General features: G+C 40.9%; 4 protein-coding genes across 10 annotated transcripts in view; 1 reads left to right on the top strand and 3 right to left on the bottom strand.

The window, feature by feature from the left end:
* Window positions 1-6310, bottom strand: part of kcnq1.2 (potassium voltage-gated channel, KQT-like subfamily, member 1.2) — a 160171-nt gene extending 153861 nt beyond the window's left edge. For all 5 annotated transcript variants that reach the window (XR_015094677.1, XM_086074524.1, XM_086074523.1 and 2 more), the window contains exons 1-2: window positions 6094-6310; window positions 4129-4704 (exon numbers count right to left, since the gene is read on the bottom strand). Coding sequence is in view for 4 of the 5 variants with exons in the window: in XM_086074524.1 (XP_085930650.1) it covers window positions 4129-4667 (539 nt within the window). In the remaining variant the exon portion in view is untranslated. The remainder of the gene's footprint in view (window positions 1-4128; window positions 4705-6093) is intronic.
* A 481-nt stretch (window positions 6311-6791) lies between these two features.
* Window positions 6792-11883, top strand: mrps35 (mitochondrial ribosomal protein S35). Its single transcript, XM_086074866.1, has 8 exons — window positions 6792-6953; window positions 7507-7559; window positions 7655-7822; window positions 8064-8124; window positions 8206-8345; window positions 9534-9643; window positions 9718-9787; window positions 11462-11883. Exons 1-8 carry the CDS (start codon window positions 6821-6823, stop codon window positions 11723-11725), a joined length of 999 nt encoding a protein of 332 aa, XP_085930992.1. The 5' UTR covers window positions 6792-6820; the 3' UTR covers window positions 11726-11883.
* Window positions 11884-11909: 26 nt separating this feature from the next.
* On the bottom strand, window positions 11910-14910 carry mansc4 (MANSC domain containing 4). The gene is made up of 3 exons (XM_086074865.1): window positions 14691-14910; window positions 14477-14605; window positions 11910-13181 (listed from the first exon to the last, which is right to left on the bottom strand). Exons 1-3 carry the CDS (start codon window positions 14908-14910, stop codon window positions 12421-12423), a joined length of 1110 nt encoding a protein of 369 aa, XP_085930991.1. The 3' UTR covers window positions 11910-12420.
* A 1648-nt stretch (window positions 14911-16558) lies between these two features.
* The window catches only part of tead4 (TEA domain transcription factor 4), a 36866-nt gene continuing 26095 nt past the window's right edge, over window positions 16559-27329 (bottom strand). For all 3 annotated transcript variants that reach the window (XM_086073417.1, XM_086073418.1, XM_086073415.1), the window contains 3 exons: window positions 22873-23013; window positions 20783-20935; window positions 16559-17345 (listed from right to left, as the gene is read on the bottom strand). In XM_086073417.1, coding sequence (XP_085929543.1) covers window positions 17232-17345; window positions 20783-20935; window positions 22873-23013 — 408 coding nt within the window. In that variant the 3' untranslated portion in view covers window positions 16559-17231. The remainder of the gene's footprint in view (window positions 17346-20782; window positions 20936-22872; window positions 23014-27329) is intronic.

Genomic DNA, 27329 nt, shown 5'->3' on the forward strand with positions numbered 1-27329 from the left:
TTGGAAAGGTGCGAGGGTCGCCGGCCGACGGTCGACGACTGACCTTTGTCACTAGAAAAAGACGAAAGATCGCCACCGCAAATGAGAGCATTGCAGACAAAATTGCTTGATCCATTTTGCGGAATAAGAAACCCGAGCAGCGGATGAGGCGCCCGAGAGAGTTTTAAGAGCTGGATTATGCTTTCAAACTGCACAGTTTGTGCCGTCCGTTATGTAAACGACTCAGCTGGAGTGTCCAAATGTGATCTCTGGCCCTTGTTGTCGTCGATACGTGTCTGCACGCAATCTCCCGAGACTCGGGTTGGGAGGGTTACTTTTAAAATGTAATCCGTTACAGTTACAAGTAACCTGCTAAAAAAGAAAAATGTGTTAGTAACGTAATCCAATTACCATAATATTAAAGTAATGTAACTGGATTACGTTTGGATTACTCTAATCTTGAGTATGCTCTAGATAGATAGAATGAAGATGACGATGCGTGACCTCAACTGCAAAATGAACTTTTATCCCAGTCACAAGTTTAGCCGTGTATATGTTGTGTATGACGTTTAAATAGTGAATTGGTGGGAAGAAGATTTGTTTGGAAGGTGTAACTCACATTATGGTCGTACGCTAGCGGGCTAGCTAACAAAAAGCTACAGCGCGTACGTAGCATGCCGCTGGACTCTCAGCTCAAACTTTCGCTCCGAGTAAGTTCCAGTGAATACCGGTCGCCATTTCCTCCTCCGGTCGGTCTGTCTCTCTCTCTCTCTCTCTGTCGGTCGGTCGGTCGGTCGGTCTCTCTGTCTGTCTGTCTGTCTGTGTCTGTGTCTCTCTCGCTCTTTGGGTCGGTCGGTCTCTCTCTCACTCTCTCTCGGGAGGTCGCTCTCTCGCTCTGTCTCTCTCTCTCTCTCGGTTGGTCGGTCTGTCTCTCTTTCTCTTTCGGTTGGTCGGTCTCTCTCACTCTCTCTCAGGCGGTCGGTCGGTCTCTCTCTCTCTCGGTCGGTCGGTCGGTCTCGCTCTCTCTCGGTCGGTCGGTCGCTGTTGCCGTCTCTCTCTCTCTCTCTCTCTCTCTCTCTCTCTCTCGGTTTGCTCACTCGGTCGCTCTCTCGGTCGCTCTCTCGGTCGGTCTCTGTCGGTCGGTCTCTCTCTCTCGGTCGGTCGGTCTCTCTCTCTCTCTCTCTGTCGGTCGGTCGGTCGGTCTCTCTCTCTCTCTCTCTCTCTCTCGGTCGGTCGGTCGGTCGGTCGGTCTCTCTCAGTCGGTCGGTCGGTCGGTCTCTCTCTCTCTCTCTCTCTCTCTCTCTCTCTCTCGGTCGGAATACTTTTTTTTGGTAATCTGATTACGTAACTGCGGTACATGTATTCCGTTACTCCCCAAGCCGGCACACAATGCATACAGGATTAAGACTGGCAGTCACTAAAATACTAGAAATGATGTGAGGCAGTTGTTTAGAAAAGGCGTGTAAAACGTCTTGAAACTTTTGGGATGTTTAACTTGTGAAAAATCTCACTCTCGGGAAAATTAAATCCATTCACCGCCGGCCATTCAATGCCAATCTGGTTGATACGCATATTAAGTAGCACATTGGACCCTTTACGTGGCATCTCTGCCCCTGTCAACCATTCAAGAGTCCCAAGTGAATGCACGGCCATTCACAAGGGATAGTTACCTCAAAGAGGGTCATCACGGGTTCGGGTTCTTAACTCCTTTGTTAAAGCGAAACAGTTGAGCCTCATTCATCAGCAATGCAGCGCACGTTAAACACACAATGGAGAGGAATGGCGGCTCAGTGTTTCCATGAACTGTTGACAGGAGAAGGATAATATTTTAATAGCTTGGACTAATTCCTGCCTTCTCACTTCGGGCTCGGTTTCACAAAGACAAGCGCTTAGTTTTCATTATTGATGCTGCAGTTTGATGACATGGCGAGAGAAAAAAAAAAGTGTGGTATAGAATGCCACTAAAACAAACCAAATGTAAGACTTTTTTTTTTTAAGAGTCACTTCTATCAGATTCAAGACTCACAAAATATGAACAGAATAGAAACTAGGGATGTGCGAGTATCAATACCAGGTATCGGTATCTACTTTCAAGGTATCAGTGCTCTCAACAGCGGCCGATGTTTTACAATCAGTAACAGAAATTAAAAGAATAGAATAGTTCCATTAATTTCATGTAATTTTAGGGGAAATGCAATGTTGTGATACATTGTTTTTTTATTTAAAATTATCTGTCAATTTTTGGGGAAATTTTATGTATCAAAAGTACTAGTGGTATCAGTACCTGGTATCGGTATCGGTCATTACGCAAGAGTGAATACTCATCTGTATCAGTCTGAAAAAATAAGTGGTATCCAACGTGTATAATAGAAACAGTTTTCATTCCAGCGTGCTCTTTAAAATATTGGAATGAAAGATGGCTTTCAAATGAAATATTTCATAAGATTCTGTAAAATTTGGAAAGAAAATGTTTACTACGGATTATGAAGATGGATAGACAGACGCACGTAGATAGATAGATACTGTAGCTAGCTATGTAGCTAGCTAGCCTGCTACTATAGATAGGTAGGTAGGTAGCCTGCCAGCTACATAGCTAGCTACTTAGCTAGCTAGCTAACTACGATAGATAGATAGATGGACCAAACGTGTAATTTGGCCTTTTTTTTCCTTCTTTTTTTTTTTTGAAGAATGGGACTATATTTCTTTTAAACAATGAATCCCATTAGACCAGCCAAGAGCATAAACAAGTTCTCAAACATCTTCACACCAATAAAGGAAATCTTCTCGGAGGCATTTAACAGAATGCTCTACGTAAGCTGTGTTTTAAGTACAGGTCAGCGTGCTCCCCTTGCGGGTCATCATAGCGCGCGCGCGCACACAAGATGGCAGACGCCTGCGCCGGCCGGGCCAGAGGTACTGTATATGGTGGACCAGATCACGCTGACCTGCTTCTGGTTGCCTCTTTAAACACACACACACACACACGCACACACACACAACTTCTGTTTCTGGGAACCAGAACCTAATACTGGGCTAAATGTAATTAGCAAGAAAAGGACTGTAGATGACAAACACGGGCCACAAAATTCGGTCCACTTACACAGTCCATCTATGGGAGAAAAGCTTTTAAGCTTGATTGTAAAATCTCAGTTAATTACTGTAAAAATATAATATGTCATTTTACTGTTTATTTTTTTTTATTTATTTTTTTACAATTTATTACTGTATATAAATTAGTTACTTCGAAACCAGTAACTACAGTAACAATAATTTAGTGTGTTATTATAGTTAGTGTATTCTAATTCTAATACTAAATGTTTTTTTGTTTTTTTTACTTTTTTACAGTATATCAATTATAGTTACTGTATTCTAATTACTGCTTTCTAAGTAATTGTAATTTATATACAGTAAAAAAAAAAGGAGATAAAAAGGAAAAAGAAGCAGCAATTATAATACAGTAAGTCAGTAACTACATAGAGTAAAAAAAATTACAAATAATAATAATAATCATAATAATGAGCTGTAATAGATTTTTACAGTAATTGATATATTACAATAATTATCTGGCAACATTTTTGCCAGTTATGCACTGTAAATTCTAGTCACTTCTTTACAGTAGAGTTGTCAAAATTAATCGACAACTAATCAATTATCAAGTTGATCGACAATTATTATATTAATCAAGTAATCGTTTCGAGCCATTTTTTTCATGTAAAATTGTCCCAATCCTCTGATTTCAGCATATTGAGTAATTGTTCACTTATTTCTGTAGTCATTCATGAAATACTGATTATCTTCTGTGTTTAATGAAAAATAAGACAGTCGCAAACATCTGTTTTTACTTGAGAAAACAATGACCAAATCGGTAACAAAGTATAACATCAATCCCCCCACTTTTTTTTTAAATCACTATACAGATATGAACTAAAAACCAATCACTGGTTAATAAACACTAATCAGGGAAAAAAGTGCATTTGTAACACACTTGAAAGCTAATTTAAAATGAATCTGATTAGTCGATTAATCGCCTGAATAATCGATCGATTAATCGATTCTAAAAATATTCACTAGTGACAGCACTACTTTACGGTGTAATCAAGGTTGCAAAACACTTGACGTAGACATTTGTCCACAGGCGGTGGTACTTACACGAGGATGTGGTAGAGGAAACATTTCAGTCCAGCAGGTCTCTCCAGGAAATTGTAAACATCACCCTGCATGCTGGTTTTCACGTACGGCCGCTGGAAGTCCTTTTGGTGGCGATGCAGCCAGCTGGAACGCGGCAGAGGCGCCGAGGCGGCGGGGAGCTGGCCGTGCGCGATCTGCAGGGCCGGGTCCTCGGCCGGCGGGCAGCGGGGGGCGCCTGATCCGTTATTCACCGCCGCGGGGTCCAGTTCCAGTAAAATAGGAGAGTAGCGGCCCGCGTCGGGCGCGGGAGCCCCGCTCTCGCCGGCCGCGGGTGCGGAGTCGTCAGCATCCGTCTCCCGGTCCAGGTTGAGGCTGAGGCTGGTGCCGGCGTAGCCGTTGGGGCTGTATCGGGCGAAGGGGCCCCTCAGCCTGCTGCCGTAGTCCCGCTGTAGGCGGCACGTCGTGTGGAAGGAGCGCGCCCGCCTCTCGCCCATGTTGGTTCCAAGCTTCGGAGCTGACGGAGGGTCCACGAGAGGCGCGGAGCCCTTGGAGGAGGTCATGAGCGCTCGCTCTGCGGGGCGGCATGTGCGGCCATACCTGGAGTGGGTACAGGTGATGTGAGATGTGAGTGAAAGGTAGCCCTGCCCTCCGTTATACGAGGCTGCTTGGACACATGGTCAATGGAAACCTGCGCATGAGTCTGCACTTGTGCATAAAAGGATGACTCTAAAAACAGTTGGCTCGAAAATAACCCAACTATGGGTCAAAAATGGACCGATCCTCCATTTGGGTCAATTTGACCCAACTTTGAGTCAAGAAACGGGTCTTTTAGGGTAAAACAACAATAAATATTAGTCAGATCCTTTACTTGGGTCATTTTGTCTAAAATAGGGGTGTTAGAATAAATCGATTCGGCAATATATCGCGTTATTACATTATTTAACACTTCAAAAGAACGGCTCCACACTGCAAAAAAAAACAAAAAAACTTTTATTGGAATAACTTGATCGTGACTTTTTCCTTCTACTCTCTAATGTGGCTACAACGTAACAGTGTATCAGACCGCGTGGAACCACACTGCCCAAAAGTGGCCAAATCGGGTACAACATGAACAGCGCTCCCAATAAAGGCAGACACAAACAAAGGGAAGACAGTATAAAATAATTTAAATAAAATCCATTTTGGGATATTCGATTCTAAATCGTACTAAATGAGAATCACGATTCTTATGAGAATCGATTTTTTGGCACACCCCTAATAAACAGTGTTACGTTACATCGTCCCTGATGGAGGTCAAAACCTGTCAAGGTGGAAAGACGTAAAACAGATGTACAGCACTCCAACATTTTAGCCATTTTCCAAAGGTACCGCTGATTTCACTTTTTACATTTCTGATTAACTTAATGCAATCTTTTTTTGGAAAAAAAATAAAAAATAAGGACATTTCTATGTGAACAGGAGTGCATAAATGCAGACAAAAACAGCAGATGAGTGTTTTGTGTTTCTGAAAAGAGATTGAACCTGATACGAGTATAAAGCCACGTGTGTGTTGATGCTAGCAATTTCAAAAAAGGTGTCATGGAAAAAAAGAAAGACAAAAAAAGTCCCCATCTGTCCTCGGCTGTACAGGCACCCATGACAAGGACCACATGGGCTGCTGTCAACATGCAGATTGAGTTTCGAACACGGTCAAGTGTGTCACATTGACAGGTTACTTTCCGTCTAAATTGTCATTATTATCAAGAAGGTTTTTTATAATATTATAGCGTACAACTGCGCGGTGCATATAAAAAGTTTACACACCACCTGTTCAAATGCCATGTTCGTTGATTCGTAGTTTTTACTTGAAGCTAGTTTGCTTAGCAGTTTGAACACCCGAATTCAAAAGAACACAAATGTCGAACATTCGTTATTAAAATACTTAAATCACCTCAAATCTACTCATAGTGTATGCATGAATGTTATACATTTGGTCAACTGGCTTACCTTCAAACGCGTGGACGTCGCCGGCAACAGATCAAATCATGAATATATATATATCCTCAGTCCTGAAACAATTTATGCTTGCAAAAGCAAATTCAGATGAAAAGTACATCGAACTGTGACTCGACGAGTTATATGTAAAAAAAAAAAAAACCCTGTAAGGAAACGGTCAATTTCGGCAAAACGTGAAAATAATCCCAAAGAACGCAAAAGTGTTAAATCGACATCCGTTTGCGGGACTTTGAAGTGCATCACTGACAGCTCGATCCTGGACGTTATGCTGAGTTCAATGCTACTCGATATTTTCATTTCCACACAAATGCTTCGCGCGTTTATTTAATTTTTTTAATGTAAAATAATAAATATCGACCGTACACGATGGCATTTTGTCACTTGTATGCGAATCAAACGTGACTTGGCTACAGGTCAAACTTGGATACTTTACTTCATGGTCACTTTACGAGGGCAAGTGAACACCTCATGCCAGAAGGCAGCAGCTGGTCGCGAGCTCACGAAATAAATAAATAAATACATGAATAAATAAACAAACAAACAATTCGCTTTTACATTGGCAATTTTCGCATACCTCTCCTTATTTAATGCCGTTCTCGCAAGTAGAATTACCACAAATAAAACAAAACACACAAACTAATAAATACTCGTGGTAACTTCACACATTCGATATCAGAGAAGTTTGTCGTTTGCCGGCATCCGTAGTCACTGAGAAAACATGGCTGCTCACACAAGCAAGACGATGCTGCTGTCCTTAAATCGATTAAACGTCGTCGGCGTTGGATTGCCGAATTTGTCAGGCAGGCTGACATATGCGACGGCATTGCCTATAAACTCTGGTGGAAATAAACGTGAGAATTGCATGCGTCTTTGCTGTAGTTCACTCTGAAATCGGAACAATAGCTTCGTGCTAAGCTAAAGTGTTGCACTGTAGCGAGGTCACTAATAACATGCGCTTAGTCCTTTTTATTCAGCCGACTTTCATTTTCGATTTGATGGTTAGTAAGTGAAATAGAGAGCACGTGCATTAACATCGTGTTCTTGAATATGTGCTAAATTCAGGGGTTATTGCAGACGTCTTCCTCGGCGCACATAGATGACGTAATAAACAAGGCGCTGTATTTACGCTCAATAAAATGTGGACTTAAAAAATGCAGTACATTTCAGCACATCACAATACTTTAAATGTGTTTTTAACATGTTTTTTTAATTAAAATTATATATTTTTTGTCTTTGGCCACAAAAAAATACAAATTCAATTGGTTTGTAACGTCTTACTAATGCATTCCTCGAGTCTTCGTCCTCCATTTTAAATTGACCAAAGCTGTTGTTAATGTTATAGTGTGTATGTGTGTTTTTTATTTATTAATTAATTAAATGTTCCCTTATTATCTTGAATGCCAGCTCTTCCTGAGAGAGGCAATAGAGTAACCTTCCCCAAAAGGCCCAGAAAAGACGTAAGTTAGATATCTGAATTAAAACGCTCTTTCATGAAACCATTGTGAAGAATACGAAGATGTTGTCCTGTTTGTGTGTTTGCTTGTCCTCTCAGGAGGGACCGCCAAGGACGGAAAAGATGGCAGTGGACCAGGACTGGACAGCCGTCTACTCGGCAGCGGCCCCCTTCAGAGCCACCAGTGTGCCCCTACCTGTGAGGATGGGCTACCCTGTGAAAGGAGGGGTCCCTCCAGAGAAGAGAGGCAACCTGGAGCTGATCAAGGTTCGACGCCCAAACACCAGAAATGCTCAAGTGTAAAAAAATCCAACTAGACCATGCGTTTAGCATGCACACAGTTGTGAACCCATGTGACTCAAACATATTTTGTCAGTACTTCAATTATACAACATCAACAAACCACCTTAACATGAGGCTCAGAAACACTTGTAGTATGTTTTGTTTTTTTAATATTTATTAGTAGTAGTAATTGGGCATGCCTGCTTTGCCTTGTTTTCACTAACAGATTCCTAACTTTCTCCACTTGACGCCAGCGGCTATCAGGAAACACTGCGAAGCTCTCAAACGTTAGTGTGAAGCTTTTTTCTTTTTTTTTAACTGACAAAAAAATATGCCTACTAATGATGAGTACAACTTGTTGTCGTCAGCTTTCTGCAGCGAGTGGCCTTCCGCTTTGGATACGGACGCCAAGTGCGAGCGGCACTTCCCCATTCAGGTGGAGAGCAGCGACTACGTGTCGGCGGGCCTCTCCGTACGAAACCCGGCAGCTCGAGTCGTTCATCTCAGAGTGAGTTTGATGGGGGGGGGGGGGTGGTGTTATATTTTGTTATATTTTGCACGTGTGTCATTTCATTTTAAAATAAAGATATTGTTGAATTATTTACCACTATTTACATGAATTACCAGTCTATTCCTTATTTTTGTAGGATTTTACATTTTCATTATTGTTTTATGTCTTACTTATTATGATTTGGACATGAGTTATTTTTGCTATTTTCATTGTCTTATCTGTTATTATATATTATTGGGATTTTATATACTGTCTATTAATTTTATTTGTTTGTTTTTTGGTTATGCATCTATTTATGGTTTGATTAAAAGGAGTAATATAATAAAACAAATAATAATATATAATATTGCATAATATGTATATCTGACATAGTAAAATGACTGAGCAGGATTTTTTAAAACAAGTTTTTTGATTTTTTTAGTAATAAGAGTTATTTGACATTTACAGAGCTTTATTTTGTCATTTATTTATGATAATTATAATAAATCATAATTTGTACTTAATTTCTTAGTTATTGGTAGTAAGATTTTACATATTTAATTTTAACACCGTAGTTAAATTAAATTAAATTAAAATGTCAATCCCTTTGTTCTACCAAAAGCCGTGCTGTGTTAATAATAATGCAGCATTTAACATTTAGAAAGACAATTTATGTTTTGATATAAATGGGGGGGGGGGGGAAATCAGTTTAGTTGTCTTTTGAATCCCTGACTGCTGCAGCCACACTTTTACCGTTTGATTCTATCAGCAAGGTAGGAATTACTGGCAACATGAATCCGCCAGGATTAGTCAGGAAGGATATCGAACAGTAATATGATGAACAAAAGAAAGTGTCGCAAACAGATCATGTCGTGATGATGTCTTCAAGCGTTCACGTAACGGGCGTCGTACTGCACATTAAGACATTATCATCAAGTCTGATCTGCGTTGGGGTCACGCTTGGGTCACCGCGCAATACACGGAGTATAAGAATTGAATCGGAACACAGTTGAAGATCGTGCTCATCTCCAGCTGTGACCGTCGTCATGCACGTTTGGATACACCAGGGGGCGCTCTGGCTGCGTCGTCAAGAAAACACAGCTTGCGGCCTTAAATTAAATGGCCAGCCAACTGCTGTTCTTCTTCTGTCATAAAATGACAAATGTTCTAAAATAATGCGTTTGTTTTTTTGCTGCTGGTTTGCAGGTGAAGCTCTCCAGTTTGAACCTGGACGACCACGCCAGGAAGAAAATGCTCAAACTGGCCGGGGAGCGATACCGCAAGCACACGGACGTCCTCACCATCACCACGGACAGGTGACGCCTCGCACACTCCTTTCGGCGACGCCATTCAGTAGGAAAAAAACTCACTCGTCTTTGCGGCCCCTCAGCTGTCCACTGAGACAACAGAATCGCGACTACGCCATGTACCTGCTGACCGTTCTTTACCACGAGTCCTGGGTGAGTGCAAATTACAGTCAAACCTTTGAGAAAGAAGACGCGCTCATCCTGTGCATCTTGTTTTTTTCCCCCATCATGCACTTGGCGGGAAGTAGAAAACAGCCTGCTTGACCTTTTAGCGCAAACAATGAGCGGCACAGTCCTTGCGCGAGCGTCGGGATGTTTTTGTAACGCTAGCCCACAAAGAGCGGGCTTTGTTAGCCGCCACAACGCAGGTGACTGTAGAGCTCCACTTTAGAAAAATCACTCTGAAATCCAGCATCCAGACTTTCCTCGAGGAGGCACCACTTAATTGGAATGAAAGGCTTACAAGATATTAAAAAAAGATGAAATAAACAGTTTAGTTAAAATACATTGCACCTAAAAGTTTATCAGGTTTGTACCTAAATAACAGTTTAAAAACAAAGTTATTTAAAATAAACTGCAAATGTATTAAAATAGTCAAATGCAGCTTTAAAAAAAAAAAAAATCTTAATCCTTCAATGATGAACGCGAGTTGAATTGAGTGGATATAACATTATTTATCTTGTGTACATATGCATTTAAAACACCAACAAAATTATGCTAAACTGTTAGCAACAGCGATTAGCATTAGCACGCTAGCGATGACATTTTAGGTAAACAAACACGAACCACCATTTAGTTCACACATAACTCATTACGTCTACCGACTGGATAAACCTACTAATTATCTTTTTGTGCGTGAGCATTATTAACTCATTCAATGCCATTGACGGCTACAGACGTAAAAAATGTATTAGTTTGTTAGTTTCACATTTTTTTTCCACATATGTTAACAAGAGTATGAAAACCTAGAAAAAAATGTATTGTACATTTAGAACAGACATAAAATGGGATTAGTCATAAGTTAACTATTGAAGTAAAAAAAATATATCGTTAATTTTTTAATATTTTATTTTTTGTTTAATTACTGAATTATTTAAACTCAAGATTAATCACAAATTTTATATTTGTTCTAAATGTACAAGACATTTTTTTCCTGGGTTTTCATACTCTTGTTAACAAAAGTGTGTGGGGATGTGAAACTAATAGAAATAGTTCAAATGACTTTTTGGCGTCTATAGCCATCAATGGCAGTGAATGAGTTAAACACCAGCAAAATTACCCTATGCTAAACTGTTAGCAACGGCGATTACCATTAGCGCGCTAGCGATGACATTTTAGGTCAACAAACACAAACCACCATGCATTAGTTGAATCGACGGGATATAACTACTAATTATCTTCTGCGCATGAGCATTATTAAACGCCGACAAAATTAGCCTACGCTAAACGTTTAGCAATCGCGATGAGCATTGGTGCACTAGCGATTTACCGTTTAAGGTAAACAAACACTAACCACCATCTAGTTCACACATAAATCCGTTGTGTCTATATTATACATGTAGTAGTGTCTTAAAAGTCACTTACGGGCGAGACTAGTCCATGAGTAAACAAGTTAGAGCTCCGTGTTAGCTACAATGAGCTCAATAACATCCTGTCCACTGCGTGCGTCTGCAAAAAAATGTCCAAGTAGAAACATGGACGGCCACGCTAAGATTTTTAGTCGACCTATATTTTAAGTCGACTGATCAGACTTACTCAGCCCCCCCCCCCCCCCCCCCCCCCCCCCCCCGGCCCTAAACGGCTCCTAATAACATTTGCTTTCTTCAGAAAACGGAGGCGTGGGAAGCCGAGGAGACGGTAGCAGACAGGGAGGAGTTTTTGTGGGAGGGCAGCTCGTCCCAGAAAAACGTCCTGGACACGCTGCTGCCGCTGCGTCAGGCGGCCGACAGCGAGGACGAACGCCAGCGTCTGCTGGGAAGAAGCGAGATGCAAGAGTACAAGGACTCGGTCAGCAGGCTGAAGAATCAAGGCGACAGCGAGGGCGCCATGCTGCAGTACAAAGAGGCCGTCAAGAAAGTGCTCAAGATTTGACACAATGCGGGAAACGCGTTTCGAATGCAGAACTTTGTTGGCAGCATCGCCAACAGCATCTGATGTGTTTATGTGCTTTTGTTGTCTTTTACCAAAATAAAGTCTTATTTGAAGAAAATCGTGTTCAAAAACCTAAATTCAGCGTGAACTTAAAATAGGAAAAAATATGTTAATAAAATTTTAATGTAAAAAAACAATAGCATTTTGTAATTTCTACACTGTTTATTTTTTTCCTTAAGAGCTCAGTATTGTTCATTCGATCATTTTACCGATTTGACATATCATCATTGCTATCTCTTTTTTTTTTATATATGGGTGAGTATGTGTGAGTGTGTACTCATGACTTCACCTAAAACCTATTAAAAATCCCGTACCGTTCACCTCAACCGAACACTTCAGAATCCAGCTAGAGTCGTGAGGTTGTCAGGAGACCCGAGGAAGGATCAAAGAAAGGAAAGTGAAATCCAGCAGCGGCCCGACATCACCTACTACCCACCGGGTTACCAACCAGAGTCTTTCACCAACCCCAGAAACATCTAAATTCCAACAAATTAGGGAGACCAAAGGAGAGACTGAGGAGGAAAGGAAGGAAGGAAGGACAGACGAAGCAGAGTGAGATCCACAGACATCAGCCTCCACCTACAGTTTTGTTTTGTTTTCAAATTCAAGATCAGCACCCACGTCAAAACCTTCAGTCAGTTGTCGTCTCCGTCTCGGACCAGATCGTACTTGATCAGACGCATGGTCCCGCTTCGCCCGGACGTACGGTAGCGTTCCATCCTCCTCCTCCTCCTCCTCTTGGTCCGCCAGCTTGCAACCAGCCAGACGAAGCAGCCCAGTAATACCGCCACGCAGGTGACCAGCACCACCGGCAGGCCTTGGTACTCGGGTCCCGAATCCGCCAAGCTCCCCCCGCCACCCGGAGTTGAACCTCGCTCTTCGGCTGACGTCTGGGTCTTGGGTTTGTTCGTGTCTCGCTCTTTAAATGACGATTGGGTCCTTGGTTGGTCGGTTTCTGGGTCTTGAAATGCCGTCTGGGCGTCTTTGTCTTGAACCCATGTTTGGGTACTCCGATTCGTTTCTTGCTCTTTAACAGACATTTGCGAACTTGAACCGTTGGCATCTCGCGATATCGGACCGTCGGAGGAGGTCAACGGATGAGTGGCGGTGATCGTGGAGATGAAAGTAGGAGGTGTCGGGGCCAAGTTGGTGGACGGAGGCGGTAGGCGTGTCTGGAACGTGGCGATGGATGACGAAAGAGGTTCCGGGGTGACTGTTGATGTTTTCCCGGTGGTCTTCGGGGTGCCGGCAGTGGTCGTTTTCACGGTGGCGAACGGTGGCGGCGGATGGAAGAATTGTCGCTTGTCCAAGGGAAGGAGCTCGGAGGCGTTAACGCGACCAACGCGGATGTTGGACGTCAGCTGTTTGCCAAACACCAACAGGTCAGGATCCACACCTGAACAAGCCATTCGCCACTTTTAGCTCTTTTCGCTACACTTTTTTCCCTCCCAGTTCTACATGTTTGATAGACTGCTAATGGACGACTGGTTTACTATACTCAAAATGGATGCATTTTAGAAAAATGCATCTCCAAATTTGAAGCAGGTCTAGATTTTGTATGTCACTATACAGTAAAAACAAATATCTCAAAATTCTGTATATTAATGCTGACCAATGAAAAGCATGCGTATCTTAACTCATGCACTGCCATTGACGGCTATAGACGTCAAAAATTCATTTGAACTATTTCTAATAGTTTAACATTTTCCCACTTTTGTTAACAAGAGTATGAAAACCTAGGAAAAAAATGTCTTGTACATTTAGAACAAATATACAATTTATGATTAATCTTGAGTTTAAATAATTCAGTAATTAAACAAAAAATTAAATATTCAAAAATTAACGATAATTTTTTTTAATTGTAATTAATCGCATGACTTCAATGTACAATACATTTTTTTCTAGGTTTTCAAAAGTATGAAAACCTAGAAAAAATATTGTACATTTAGAACAGATATAAAATTTGTGATTAATTGTGAGTTAACTAGTGAAGTCATGCGATTGATTACGATTAAAAATTGTAATCGCCTGACGCCCCTAATTTTTAGCAATCTTTTATTTTTATTTTATTTTTAAATAGGCATCAGGCGATTAAAATTTTGATTCGTAATTAATCGCATTACTTCAATAGACTCACGATGAATCACAAATGTAATATCTGTTTTAAATGTACAATAAAAAAATCTAGGTTTTCATATTCGTTAATAAAAGTGGAAAATATGTTAAACTAATAGAAATAGTTCAAAATAATTTTTGACGTCTATAGCCGTCAATGGCAGTGAATGAGTTAAAATAATAATCACTGTAAAATAGAAAGCACTTAGGTAGTTCTAAATTTTGCTAATGATGCATCTGTTACTTGACATATTTTCCCATTAAAAATGTCTCCAAAAATGTGGCATTGCTCCCGAATAAAAAACATTAAAAAATAATAATAATAATAATAGGCTACAGTATATCCAGATTGTTTATTGTCACTGCCCCAATTAAACGGATATGTCAACATTTTACATAACACTGAAATAAAAGCATGCATAGGCTACTTCATTTGTTAAAAGTTTTGGATTAAAGAAATATTTCGAGTTACATGTTTTTCAATGGATTTAAATTTCGGTCGTCCTTTCATTTCGGAGACATTTTGCAGTCTGAATTTAGCTAGGTTTTGTTTTGTTTTGTTTTGAATACGCTTACCCTTGGTGACGTTGTAGAGAACAGCATCGTTGTTGTAACCGATGATGCAGCTCTCCAAAGTTGGACAGTGCACGTGGCAACAGTTGTCTTGCGTGGCGTCATAATGAAAGACCGCCACATTGCAGGACGCTGAAGAAAAGACAACAACTTTTGATCACCAAGTATGACAATGCGCCTGAACGCAGCACGGCCGGCCGGCCGGCCGCAAACCCACCATTGGCCGCCAGGCAGCAACCGCGACCGCATCTCAGCGCGCTCTCTTCCCGGTAAGTCCTCAGCAGCCGCGCCCCTCGCCTCTCGGACTCCTCCGTGTCCACCGCGATTCCCGGGAAGTTCCGAATCCAGCAGTTTTTGTAGTAAGAAGTGGGCGAGCAGCGCGATGCGGCCCGGCACGCCACAAGCAAAAGCGTCAGCAAGCCGCGAGCGACGTTCATGGTGCTCTCGCGTAATTGGGAAATCAGAGGCTCGTAAGCGAGAGGGGGGGGGGGGGGGGGGGGGCGCTTTATACACGACACAAAATCGGGCACACACTCAGACGCGAAGTCACGCACACACGTGCCTCAATGTGGACCCTTTTCCAAATTGGGATAGATCATATGGGGGTAAATATGGTGCAAAAGTAACTTGTACCTGTAAAAAAAAAAAATTGTAATTGTAGTAAAAAAAAAAAAAAAATGTTGTACCTGTAGAAAAAAGTACAGATTTGAATCTGAGAAGTCGTGATTTGTACCTGTAAAAAAAAAAAAAAAGCTTGTAATTTTTTTTTTTTACTCAATCGACGTCATTTATACAGCATCGTACAGTTGTGTGATATTCGAATCTTCAACGGCAAGCAAAAATGTGGAAAATGGTTTGTGCGCTTTGCCGACGCAATGTTACAAATAAAATGGCTGCCACTCTCTTAACAAGTTTCGATTGGGTATCGACTGTGCTCATAAGTATCTATGGACATTCATACATTTAATGAAATAAAATAAAAGTCCACATGCGCAATTGTTTGGAAGACTTACACATAAGGTTATTTTACATAAACTAGTAAAAATAAATGCTTCCTTAAAAGTACACATTAAGGAAGGTTTGTTTTGACTTTATTACACAGTGACCTTTTATTATTTATCTTGTATTTGACAACTACTCCAAATATATACATATATATATATATATATATATAAACTAAAACTAATAAAAATGAACAAACGTACTCTGAAAGCTAATGAAAACTGCATTTAAATGACAAAAGTCAACAAAATGAAAACTTAACAAATGAAAAATCTGAAAGTATTATATAACCCTGCCTACAACATACACGCTGTATATTTGACAGTCAAACGTTATTTTGTTTCATTTCCTTCAATTTAGATGAATTATATGTAAATATGTGATTGTTTCTTCTTTACCATTGCTGGTATATTGTTTATTACCAGTGCTAGTATTGTTTACTTCCCACATTTGTGTATTTGTGTTGTTTAAAATAATAACACTTATTGTTTCTTATAGTAATGCCACCATGCTGAATCATTTATATTCTCAATTATTTTTTTCCTTTGCTTATTTAATATTCATTGCTCTCTGGTTACTTGTTTATTATTGAGTCTTAAGGTTAAGTACCGGTAGCTTGAAATTTTGAATGTGAGATTCTCTTTTTGTTGTTGTTTTTTTCCTCCTTGTGGAACCTGACACTTAACTGTGAGCTTTGTTATTGCCTGAAACAAAAATAAAAAGAATGATTTATTTGTGTCTTCATGACTGACATTTCTCTCGTCGTCTTGTTTTATAAATTAATGGTTGCTCTTCTTGGATTCAAATCAAGTTCAAGTGTGCCTACGTTTTTTTTAAATTATTTTAAGTTTATTATTATTATTTTTTATTTTATTTTAAAAATAATATTTTTTTAAATAAAATGGCTGCCGCTCTTTGACGATGCAACATTAACATGGAACAACATTAGCGTTTTGGGGGGTTTCCTGAAAGGTTCTGGTTTTAGAGATATGTGGATCCCGCCCAATGCTCACACTTTACAGTTACAGTCCACATAAAAAGCACCCACCAATGGTATTTTTTTTGTTGTAAAAACACTTATATTTTCATCTGACACTTCAGGGCAAATAATATGACAGTCAACAACCTATCCACATGAAGATCCAACTGTGCTGTGCTTCAAGGTAGCAGTGTTATCACGATCACTATTATTATCATCATTATGTGCCTTTTTGCTTTAAGACAACACAGGAGACATTAAAACAGCAAACACGCAAACACAAAATGAATACAATTGATCATGTCTTTCGCCTCCCTCGTATCTTCGTACGTATGGCAGGTTTTACACTTTCATTATTAAAATAGCACACACGTGATTGGCACTGGGACATAAAACAAAATAAAAGAGGTAGTGCAATTTTTTTGCCTACATTTTCAGTTAGGTGTGTGCCATTCATCTTTCAGTCAGTAGGGGGCACCCTAGGTCAGCCAAACTCCTGCACATGCATGACACAAAGCAAAACAAGCTCTAGTAGAATCATAATAAAAAATAAAAGACGTTTTCATGCAGGGCTTTTTAGAGGGCAGGCTTTGGTATGAAGACCCCAGTGCATCATGGTCCTTTCCCCATCACTGTCAACACACCCAGCCTGGTTCCTGGTCTTCACCATCCTCAGTAGTGTCGTCCCTGGGAAACGTTGGGCACTCCTCGAGCCTGAATGTCGCCGAGGAGCGCGCACGCGTCTTTGTGCGGAGGAGCGGTGCCGCCGTTGTCCCGTCAGTCCTTGACCAGCCGGTAGATGTGATGCTGGGCGCCGTGCTCGCTGGTGGACACCTCAAAGACATAGGCCACGCACAGCAGCGTCTCCAGGGTGTCCCTGTTGGACACCACCTGTGCGGGAGAGTAACAAGAAGGAGCCTAACATTTAAACATTCTTTGATTCAATTTAATAAATATGCTCAAATTGATCCATAGGAGTGACCCGACTTTCTAACAAGCAGCATATTAGCAGATAGTCAACAACAGGTTAAGCATCAAGGTGTTAGTAAAGTAACAAAACATAAAGTAAAGAAGATTTTGAGTGTGTTTAACCTAACCATGTCTTACGAAAGTCCACTAGCTTAATGCTAACACATAATGAGCAAATACCACAGACAGGCTAATGAATAGCATAGGGGTTGCAACGATATAACCCTATAAACCAACATATACTTGGAACTTAAAAAAGTGGAGCAACGTATGTATTGCAGATGGATAATATGACAATACTCACAGGCATATATTCTTTATCCTCTGCAAATAATTACTACTTAGTACTGCCATTCTGAGGAGATGAGACTGTCTCCATGTACAGTATATCCATAGGTCTGTTTTATACTGCCCCCAAGTGGCCAGAAGGAGCTGCACAAAGTCCGTTGAAGTGACTTGACGTGAACAACAAAAAGGGGCAACACTTTTTCACTTTTTACATTCTATTTAATTTCATGTCTTTAGTTGTGGGTTATCGGAAAGTACAATATTATAGAGTACATTTAAAAAATATATTTTTGTCAACCTTCAACATTTCTTAAAAATAATATGTTATATGTGACTTCACTAGTCTGAACATGACATTCTGATATTACATTTTTGGAATATGAGTTATGGAGCTAAAGCCAGCCGTTTTTGTCCATCTCAGGGAGCGGCCATTTTGTCACTTGCTGTCGACTGAAGATGACGTCACAGTTGCTCAAGGCTCAGGCAACAACCAATCAGAGGTCACCTGTTTTCTGAAGCTGTGCTGTGATTGGTTGTTACCTGAGCAACTGTAATGTCATCTTTATTCGACAGCAAGTGACAAAATGGCCGCCCCCCCCTGAGATGGATAAAAATGGCTGGATTTCGCTGCTTAACTCATATTCCACTAACGCAATATTAACCAGAATGCCATATTTAGCCTATTATTGTCAGTTTTTTATTTTTGGATGACTTCCCTTAAAAAAAAAAGAAGTAGTACAAGAAATAAAATGGAGTCTGTTTCCCGTTCATTTGAGAGGGCACAACATTTTAAAAGGCTGAATAAGGTTGATAAAACAACATGAATATCAATAAGTCACAATGGGGGCAACATTTCAAAAGAAGGAAAAATATGTGGTAGAAAAACGAGGGCTGGCTCCATCTGAGGGTCAAAATGTCCAAAAACAAAATATACACAATTACAAAAAAATTATAATAATGGGATGGAGAATTTGGGGTTCAAGTCACAATTTCATGGAGTAGAAAAGAGGGTCTATACAAAATACGTGCCCAACAATTTTAACAGATATATCCACATCTTGATCATAGCCACACACTGCAATGCGTTTTGCGTGTACTGTACCTCGGAGGCTTAAGTGATGCTAACTATGGTGGCCCTAAAGGACCAAAAAGGCCCCCGTAACATGGAGCGTATACTCCTGACACTGCAGCAACAAAACAAGCCCACACTTTGTTAGTCCACTAAGCACAATTGTCTGAGGCTTGAATACGCAGCTTGTTGCATGCTGATGCGCTGCGCACAGACTGGATGTGTGCGTCTTTCACAGTCAATAGGAAGTCAATCAGTCCATTGAGAGGCCCGATGACACGCTGTCATGTAGTCGGCCGCGTGGGCTCAATATGGCCTTTGTCCCTCTGCCGGGAGGAATGCAGACTCCAGTGTCTTTGAAAGCTGCAGTCCACCATCTTGAGTCCCCCCCCCCTCCCGCTAGACCTCCAAGAACTTAAGTCCAAGACCGTGTAATCAGAGTCTGTCCCCTCAGCATCAACCAATAACCAGCCGTTAGTTAGCCGTGACCTCTTGCCATGCAACCATCAGCAAAAGTGAGTACTTGGGTCACTTCACAGCACTAACAAATCAAATTGCACGGCGCATAATTGTTGCATTGCAGATTATGTCCCGCTAAATGCGATTTATGGTGCCAGCGTAAATTGTGGGAAAAGAGCTAATAAAGTCCGCTAAAAGCAGCCATGGATTGAACTTAGTGGCTTTATTTGGTTGTCTCCGGTCTGTAAACAACGGGAGCTTAGCGCAGTCATACAATTATGAATTTGGCTAACATTTTCTGATGAGGTAGCAGTGGTTAGTGGCTACCACATCGACGTCACAGTTGTAGTGTTGAGGGTGCAAATCCGGGCTCTGGGCCATGCTTTATGGAGCTTTAGTGCCACTCGATGTGGCAAAATGAATGCGTTCATTTTGAGTTGATTTAAAGTTCCTTTAACGCCACTATTTTTTTTTACGCACGATTAACTCCTTCACTCGCAGCCATTTTCACTGAAGTAATCCCCTTTGCTCCCTTTTTACTGGATTTTGACTGATTTTGCGAGGCCCACAGAATTGTGTTCTATTGCTGTAAAAACATGGAAGCTATCAAAAGAAATATTCGAGTCTCTTCTTTCATCAGGAAGAAAAGCACATTTGTATCCGTTCCCTTTTTGCCGCAGTTAGCATTAGAATATAGCTAAGTTTCAGCATTCAAAAACCTGTTTAAAACACTGGCAAAAAGAGCTTGTTGCAACATGGCCCTGGCCGATCCTGCTGGTCGTTTTACGTAATAACTCTTCTAGCATAAAAATATATATTTAAAAAAAACATGTTTAAATACGTTTTTGGGAGTGAAGGATAAAGTAATAAAAAACATATTTACACGTTTTTGGGTTTGAATGAGTTAACGACTGCCCCTTACTTGGAAAGCCTGTACTGGGGGGAATTCATCGCAACGCAGCAGACACATCCACGTCAAAATTTAGCAGTAAGAAATTTAATAATGATGCATATATTTGTGGAGACTGGGCTCAAGTTGTATTTTATAATTTAAAAAATGTGCCGAATTTCACAAGTTACTTCATGTAAAACATTAGATAGCTTTTAATATGAAAAGAAAAATTCACTGAGCTGTCACCAATGTGACAAATGCAATTATCCCAACTAGTGGCAGAAAAAAGACCTCAACACAAATCAATATCACATTCATTTTTTACAGTACAGTACATCTTTTTAATTTTAACTCAATTTGATGAATTATTGTGAAATTATTGTATCAATGACGAAAAGATGCAGCCATATTTATTTTAGTTTAACATTCCCCCCCAACTTTTATGTTAAGAGTATGAAAACTTAGAAAAAAATATTTTATTGTACATTTAGAACAGCTATGAAATTTGCAATTAATCGTTAGTCAACTATTGAAGTCGTGCGATTAATTATGATAAAAAATAATAATAATCGCCTAACACCCCTAAGTGCAACACAATACATATTGAAGAATTATTATAATAAAACTAAATCCAAAACGAAAAGTGTGTACCTGTAGGACAGTGAAGTTCTCCAGGACGCTGTTCATCATGTACTTTTCGGGCAGGTGTTTGAGCTTGTGGATGAAGTTGATCATGTATTCGCACAGCGGCGAGCGGTGGATACGGAACATGTAGCGGCCGTTCTCGAAGCGGGCGTACTCGGTCTGAGCCAGAGAAACAAACAAACAAACATGTCACGTGAATCACATGTGAGAATAGATTCAGCAATTTAAAAGGTGAATACAGAAGAGATATATTTCGCAGTAAAAGAGAACAGACACATTGACATGTCCGAGCGTCCGTCTATGTGGTGAAGTGTAATAAATGTAATGCAATATAATGTATGTAATGCCGGACGTGACAATAACCATAATTCTCGTGACAGGACTAATCAAATCATGATGCCATTCAGTGTCATCAAGAGGCGGACTAAGACCTCAACCCGAAGGCTGTGCATGCGTGTGTGTGTGTTTACAGTATATTGTATATTGTATAATCCATCAGGACCAGGTGGGGGAGGGCCTCCGTCGTGTCCGTTTAACGGGAAATGTGAGCGCGAGTCATCAAGGGGATTTTTTTTTTCTCTCCTTTCCTCACATCAACATCCTGACCACAGATCAGTGCTTGTTGACTGGAATCCGCCACAAATTCTTACATCACTCGCACTCACTCTCTTGGAATGATTCAAGATTTGTCAGAATATGAAAGTAGTAGCAACCGCTCCATGTTTTCACATCCTTTATCTCCAGAACTTCCTGCCAGAATGAAACTGGAATACGCCGGGACAAGTGCCTATTGTCCCCCGGTGGAAAGAAACACCCTTTAAGCGCATTGCACAAGCCACTGCGCTTTGGCTGCAAACAACAGGATTGATTTAACACTTGCCCATGCAGAATTTGTTGGCTCTCACGTCGGGATATAAGAAGCTCAGTCGTGGAATTACACGGGACGCTTGAAATTAAACACAAACTGCTCCAGGAGACTTCTTTGGTTCTCATTTCAAATACATTTTCCTCAAAAGAAATATGGACATATAACCGATTAGTTATAAGGGTCAAATTTTACTATGAGACAAGACATTATTTTGGCATAGTTAAATGAAAAAAAGTTTCTGTGACCACGCTCATAACTCAAAACTCCTATCTGAAATCATCACCCCCAAAAAAATTTGTTTTTAGATTAGGAAAATAGCACTTTCTGAGATCGTACTCTAGAAGAACAAATAGTAATAATATATTTAAATAGAATTAAACATGTGTGTGTCATTATTAATTAATTGGGGTGCTTCTGGTGAGTGTGACTTGACCACCGGGGGCAGTATAACGCAGACATGCACACACACAAATGAAGAAGAGATTCACAACTAATGGAAGTGACGCTACAGGCGTCAGTAATATGGTATTAGTTATTGTCCTTCATTATAGCATCACTTCCATTAGTTGTGAAACTCTTCTTCATTTGTGTGTGTGCATGTGTGTATTATACTGCCCCCGGTGGTCAAGTACATGTGTACATGTGTGAGTATTGAATATTTTCTGTCTTCGTGACAAAATGCACTCCATGCTATTTGTTAGCCCATCTGTGACATTTTACTACCATACTCTATTGCATTTTTTTATGCTAGCATTAAGCTAAGTGGACTTTCCTAAGGCATATAGCTACGCCATTGACTTATGTACGATATATGATAATATGAACATACATATATGGCTTGCAATTTTCTGCTTTCTGTTTAGTATGACAGTAAAGTTTCTTCAACTGGGAGTGGCTTGAAGGCTCTTTTTTTTGAAGAATTGTTCACGATCTGTCAAACTGCTGCTTGTTGTGAAGTAAGTTGAGCTAAATGCCACCATGCAAGTGCTCGGATCTCAACTTTGTGCTTACACAGTGGTTTGTACTTTGTTTGCTGAAAAACTCTTAAGTCAGGTCGTGTCTCAGGGAACCACTGATCACGTCACTGATTAAGTATGTACAGTTGCACGTTTTATGATGTGAAACTCCAAATTCTGTGTGCACGTTTCTACACGGTCAATAAAACCGGCACTTATTAGGCCTTGTTTTTAACACTCCTCACCAATTTGCACTTTTGACTTCCACTTACCTCCACTTTCTCCACCACCTGTTTGCCAAAGGAACAGACTTTGGTGGACGAGGTGATGATCATGTTCTCGGAGCTCTCGTACTGGCTAGAAACACCGTAGAAGAAGCTGCTGTCATCTTGCAGGTTCACACTCAGGTCCGCCTTCAGGGAAGAAACAAAAGATTCGACTCAAATTTGACGCCTTAATTCAGGGTTTGCTGAGGAAGAACCTGATCTCAAGTTATCAAACACATTGAATGACCTACTGGCTCACATGTTCCTCTGGATATATGAAAAGAAAAGAAAAAACATCTTGTAGAAAGTCTTCCGAGAACAGGACTTCCCGGTGACTTCCACCGAGCGGTGCGAGTCGGTTTGACAAAGAATCTTACAGCTCAGTCAAAGCTTGAGAGTGATTCTCTGCAAAGCCACGAGGCATCCAAAGTGCCGATCCCGGTTGACCTTGGATAAGGCTGCCAAAGCAGCCTCAAGATTCCAAAGATGCTGCGTGTGTCTCCTTGTGAGTTCCACCTCTTCCGAGCTTGGATAAACTTGGAACGACACTTTGGACCCGTTGATGGTGCAATTTTGACTATAAAAGCACGTGAGAAACCAACAGAAATGTTTCTACAGATCTCCACCACTAATGGCTATTTTACACTTCGGTAAATGTGAGTGATGGACACCAGCCACCAAAAATGTTGCCTATATACCATAAATATGCCAAAAAGTATGATCCCAAAAACAATTTATATTCATCTAATATAATTTCAAAGTGATCTTACAACATTTAGTTATCAATGCTTCTTTGACTACAATTACTACTTTCCAATTAGCCAGAGATTTAGCACTCCCCCAGCACAAAAATACATGAAATAAATGAGTTTTTCAGCAAATATCTGACGATAGATAAAGCACTTCGACATGGACGAAGGGCTGAAGAGAAGGTAACTGATCTGCCACCTGAGCCGTTCCCATTTCAGATATTGGTGCTTAAAATAATCTGCTGCTTTTATGGGAGAAAATGGTCCGAGTCACATGAACCAAAACAGATTGAATGCCACATTTGTAAACTGTAAATGTTAAAAATGAGCTTTCTTAAGGTCAATTTCAGCCCTAAGTGCATGCAGATGCACCAAATAGTTCATGTCGGAGTTGACGAGTGTAATCCAATTTTGGTGCGTTGACCCGAGTTGCGTTGTCACTTTGACAGCTGGCCTGCTCTACCCTCACCCCCACCCCCACCCCCACCCCCCACCCCGTTGCCTCCTAATAGGCCATTGAGACACTGCTCAGCCTCCTCATCTCTTCATCGCCCCCCGTTCGTCTTCATCTGGGCCTCGTGTAATTCCTTTATTTGTCTTCATCCCCGAGGCCCGGCCACCCTCGCCGAAGCGCCACCTTCCGCCTTACGGCCTGCGAGGGAATTCATCCAATTACAATCAGCGGCATACAATTGGCTGATTAGATCACGCCGGGGCCGGCTGTGCAACAATTTAGCAGAGGCAGCTCAAATCCTATTCCCGTGGCACTTCAAAAGCGTGCGACAATCTGTTAGGACAGGGCTACGGGCGCTAAGGAGAGGGGAGGGCGGAGAGGGAGGGTGTCGGGCCAGCCAGTGGCCGACAGCGGCGCTTGCTGGGAATTCGATTTAGAATGCCATAGTTTTGGTAGTGGGTCATCTGCCTGTCACCGTCGCCATGCCAACCTCCAGCTCAGCACACACTCTGGGCTCTCCAACTCCCCGGGCATCTCTTGACTGCTCTTAATGAGGGTGAAGAAAAGGTCTTTTGATTGAGGGCAGGGATACGTTTTGTTGTTTTAATCCCGATTTTTTTTTTTTCATTTATACCAAGCAGATCCACTCACTTTCATTGCTATAATCGACATTAGTAGTACAGCTTGAGGTCGATTAATCATCGATCGTGAGTTTTGGCAACAACACAGACAGGTCGCTGAATTCACCAGGTGGTGGGTTCGCGCAGCAAACTAGCAGTTGTGCCTCAAGCGTGTGACAATATTTTACTAAAATTCAGACCGGTAGCTGAATATAACAAAAATGCTACGTACGCTCATTTAAAAAGGCATCCGCTAACGCTAGCTGACGAGCAGCCCGCATGTCAGCCATTAGATAATTCACCAAACATCCATCCATCCATTTTCGTGACAGCTTACCTAAATATTAACAATGTCATAACATTAATCCAACAATAATGTTAATCCAAGCGCTAACTAATGCTGGCTAACTTACTAGCTCATAGCATGGAGCCATAGTAGCCACTTGTTGATATATTGGCTTGTAATTGTGTGTGAAGTTCTCAAAAAGATGAGAGAAAACTTTATGTGAAATAGTTTTAGAACCGAAATGATTCTCCTGACTAAAACTAGACTAAAACGTAGAGAGTTTTTGTTACTAAAACCAGACGAATAAAATTATGTTTTCTTGGACTAAAATCAAGAATAAAATGCTAGATTTATAGTCGACTAAAAACGGACTAAATAAAAACGGGATGAGGTTGACTAACTATGATAAAAAAATTATATCAAGCGGGATTGAAACTGGACTAAAACTGAGACTAAATTTAAAAATGGTGGATACAATTAACACAAATGTAAAGGTTCCAAAACAATGACCAACAACATGTACAGTATGTTCAGTTTTCAGCACGCTTTCTTTGGCATACCAGCAGCAGCAATACGGTACAGTTCCCTTGTGTAGGGTGGAGCGAGGCATGCAGCTCTCCACTGATTGGTCGAGAGAATTGTCACTTGTACGTATATAAAAAAAAAATAATAATAAATAAAAAAAAAGCTTCTTGTTTGTTAAATTCATTACGCACTTTCTCCTTGCTGTAATGTCTACTATTCCAAGAGTGATAAGGGACACCCAATCCAAATCCAACCAAAGTGGAATTTGGTGAAAACGTGGTTTAGGGGACCGCCACTGCAGTGACTTAACATTTCATTGACTGACGGATCTCTTTTTCTGGTTCACACTACAAGTCTCCATTTCTAGCTCCTCACTTTTATTACAGTCTCGCTCCCCTTTTTCCCCCTATGATATATAGATGACAGGTCTCATCTTGCCCTCATTCAAATGCCACGCGAGAATCTGACCAGCTGCCCTTCCCCAAAGGCCCGCCCTAAGACCACTTCCAAAACGGTGCCACTCACAAATGTCCTTTATCCCGCCGCGATAAATAATGCGGAAGTCCAACATGTGAGAAGGGTAACCCCATACATACGAAAGCCATCTGGCAAGCATGGAAAAGGCGAGGCGGTGCTTTCAACTTGACATTCACGAACCCTTGCAATGCAAAGGGCCCTCTGTATATCTTACAATTAGCCTTGATGGCCTCGCTCAGTGCATCCATCTCCTCTTTTCTACCACGCATGGGTGGCCGGTGAGCTGGAGTCTATCCCAGCTGACTTTGGACAGGTCGCCAGTCAACCATTTACACTCATATTCACACCTCTGAACGAGTTGGAGACGATAACTAACGGCATGGCTCAGTGGTAGAGTGGTTGTCAACCAACCCAGAGGTAGTGGGTTTAATCCTTCCTTGTGATCATGTCGCTGTGTCCTTGAGCAAGATTCTGAACCCCCAGTTGCCAAAACAAAGTGCTTTCACTTGTTTGCCGAATGCAGAAGGAAGATAAATTTGCATATACTGTGTATACATTAGGGCTGGGAATCTTTGACTGTCTCACGATTCGATTACGATTTTTGGGTCTGCGATTCGATTCAGAATTGATTATCGATTCAGAACGATTTTAGATTAAAAATTATTTGATTGACAATGATTTCTGCTTCACTTTATAGATATGCAAACAATTGTCATGATCTAGTCCAGTCTGACTCGCTAATGCTAATTAGCGCGCTACTCGTGGCACTTTTATCACTCAAAAGAACGACTATTCATACAAAAAGCTTCAGGAATGTATACAGAGAAGCATCTCAACATCCTACACTGCCCCCCAAAAAAAAAAAACTTTTATTGGAATAACTTGATCATGACTTTTTGCTTCTATGTGGCTGCAACTTAACAGCGTATCAGAACGAGCGGAACCACACTGCCCCTAAGTGGTCAAATTGGGTACAACTCGAACAGTGCTCCCAATAAAGGCACACACAAACAAGGGCAAGACAGTATAAAACAATTGAAATAAAATCGATTTTGGGACATTTAAAATCGATTCTGAATCATACTGAGAATCGCGATTCCAATGAGAATCGATTTTTGGCACACCCCTAGTATACGTTATAACCAGTGTAAATTTAACCATTACTGTAAATCCTCTACTCAAAACATTACATTGCATTTGAATCTCTAAGGTTGCACAGGAACAGCCAGGAAAAGCAATAAACTGTTTATAAAGTGGACATGGACTTATGGGGGTTGTCGGGCACTTAATGTTCTGGCTGCTGATCCCTCAGCTCTTTATCGATATCAAAAATAGGTTTATAAGAAACAAAC

This window comes from Leptonotus elevatus, chromosome 4, assembly GCF_054856555.1.
Source record: "Leptonotus elevatus isolate MCC_2025b chromosome 4, RoL_Lele_1.0, whole genome shotgun sequence".
Lineage (NCBI taxonomy): Eukaryota > Metazoa > Chordata > Actinopteri > Syngnathiformes > Syngnathidae > Leptonotus > Leptonotus elevatus.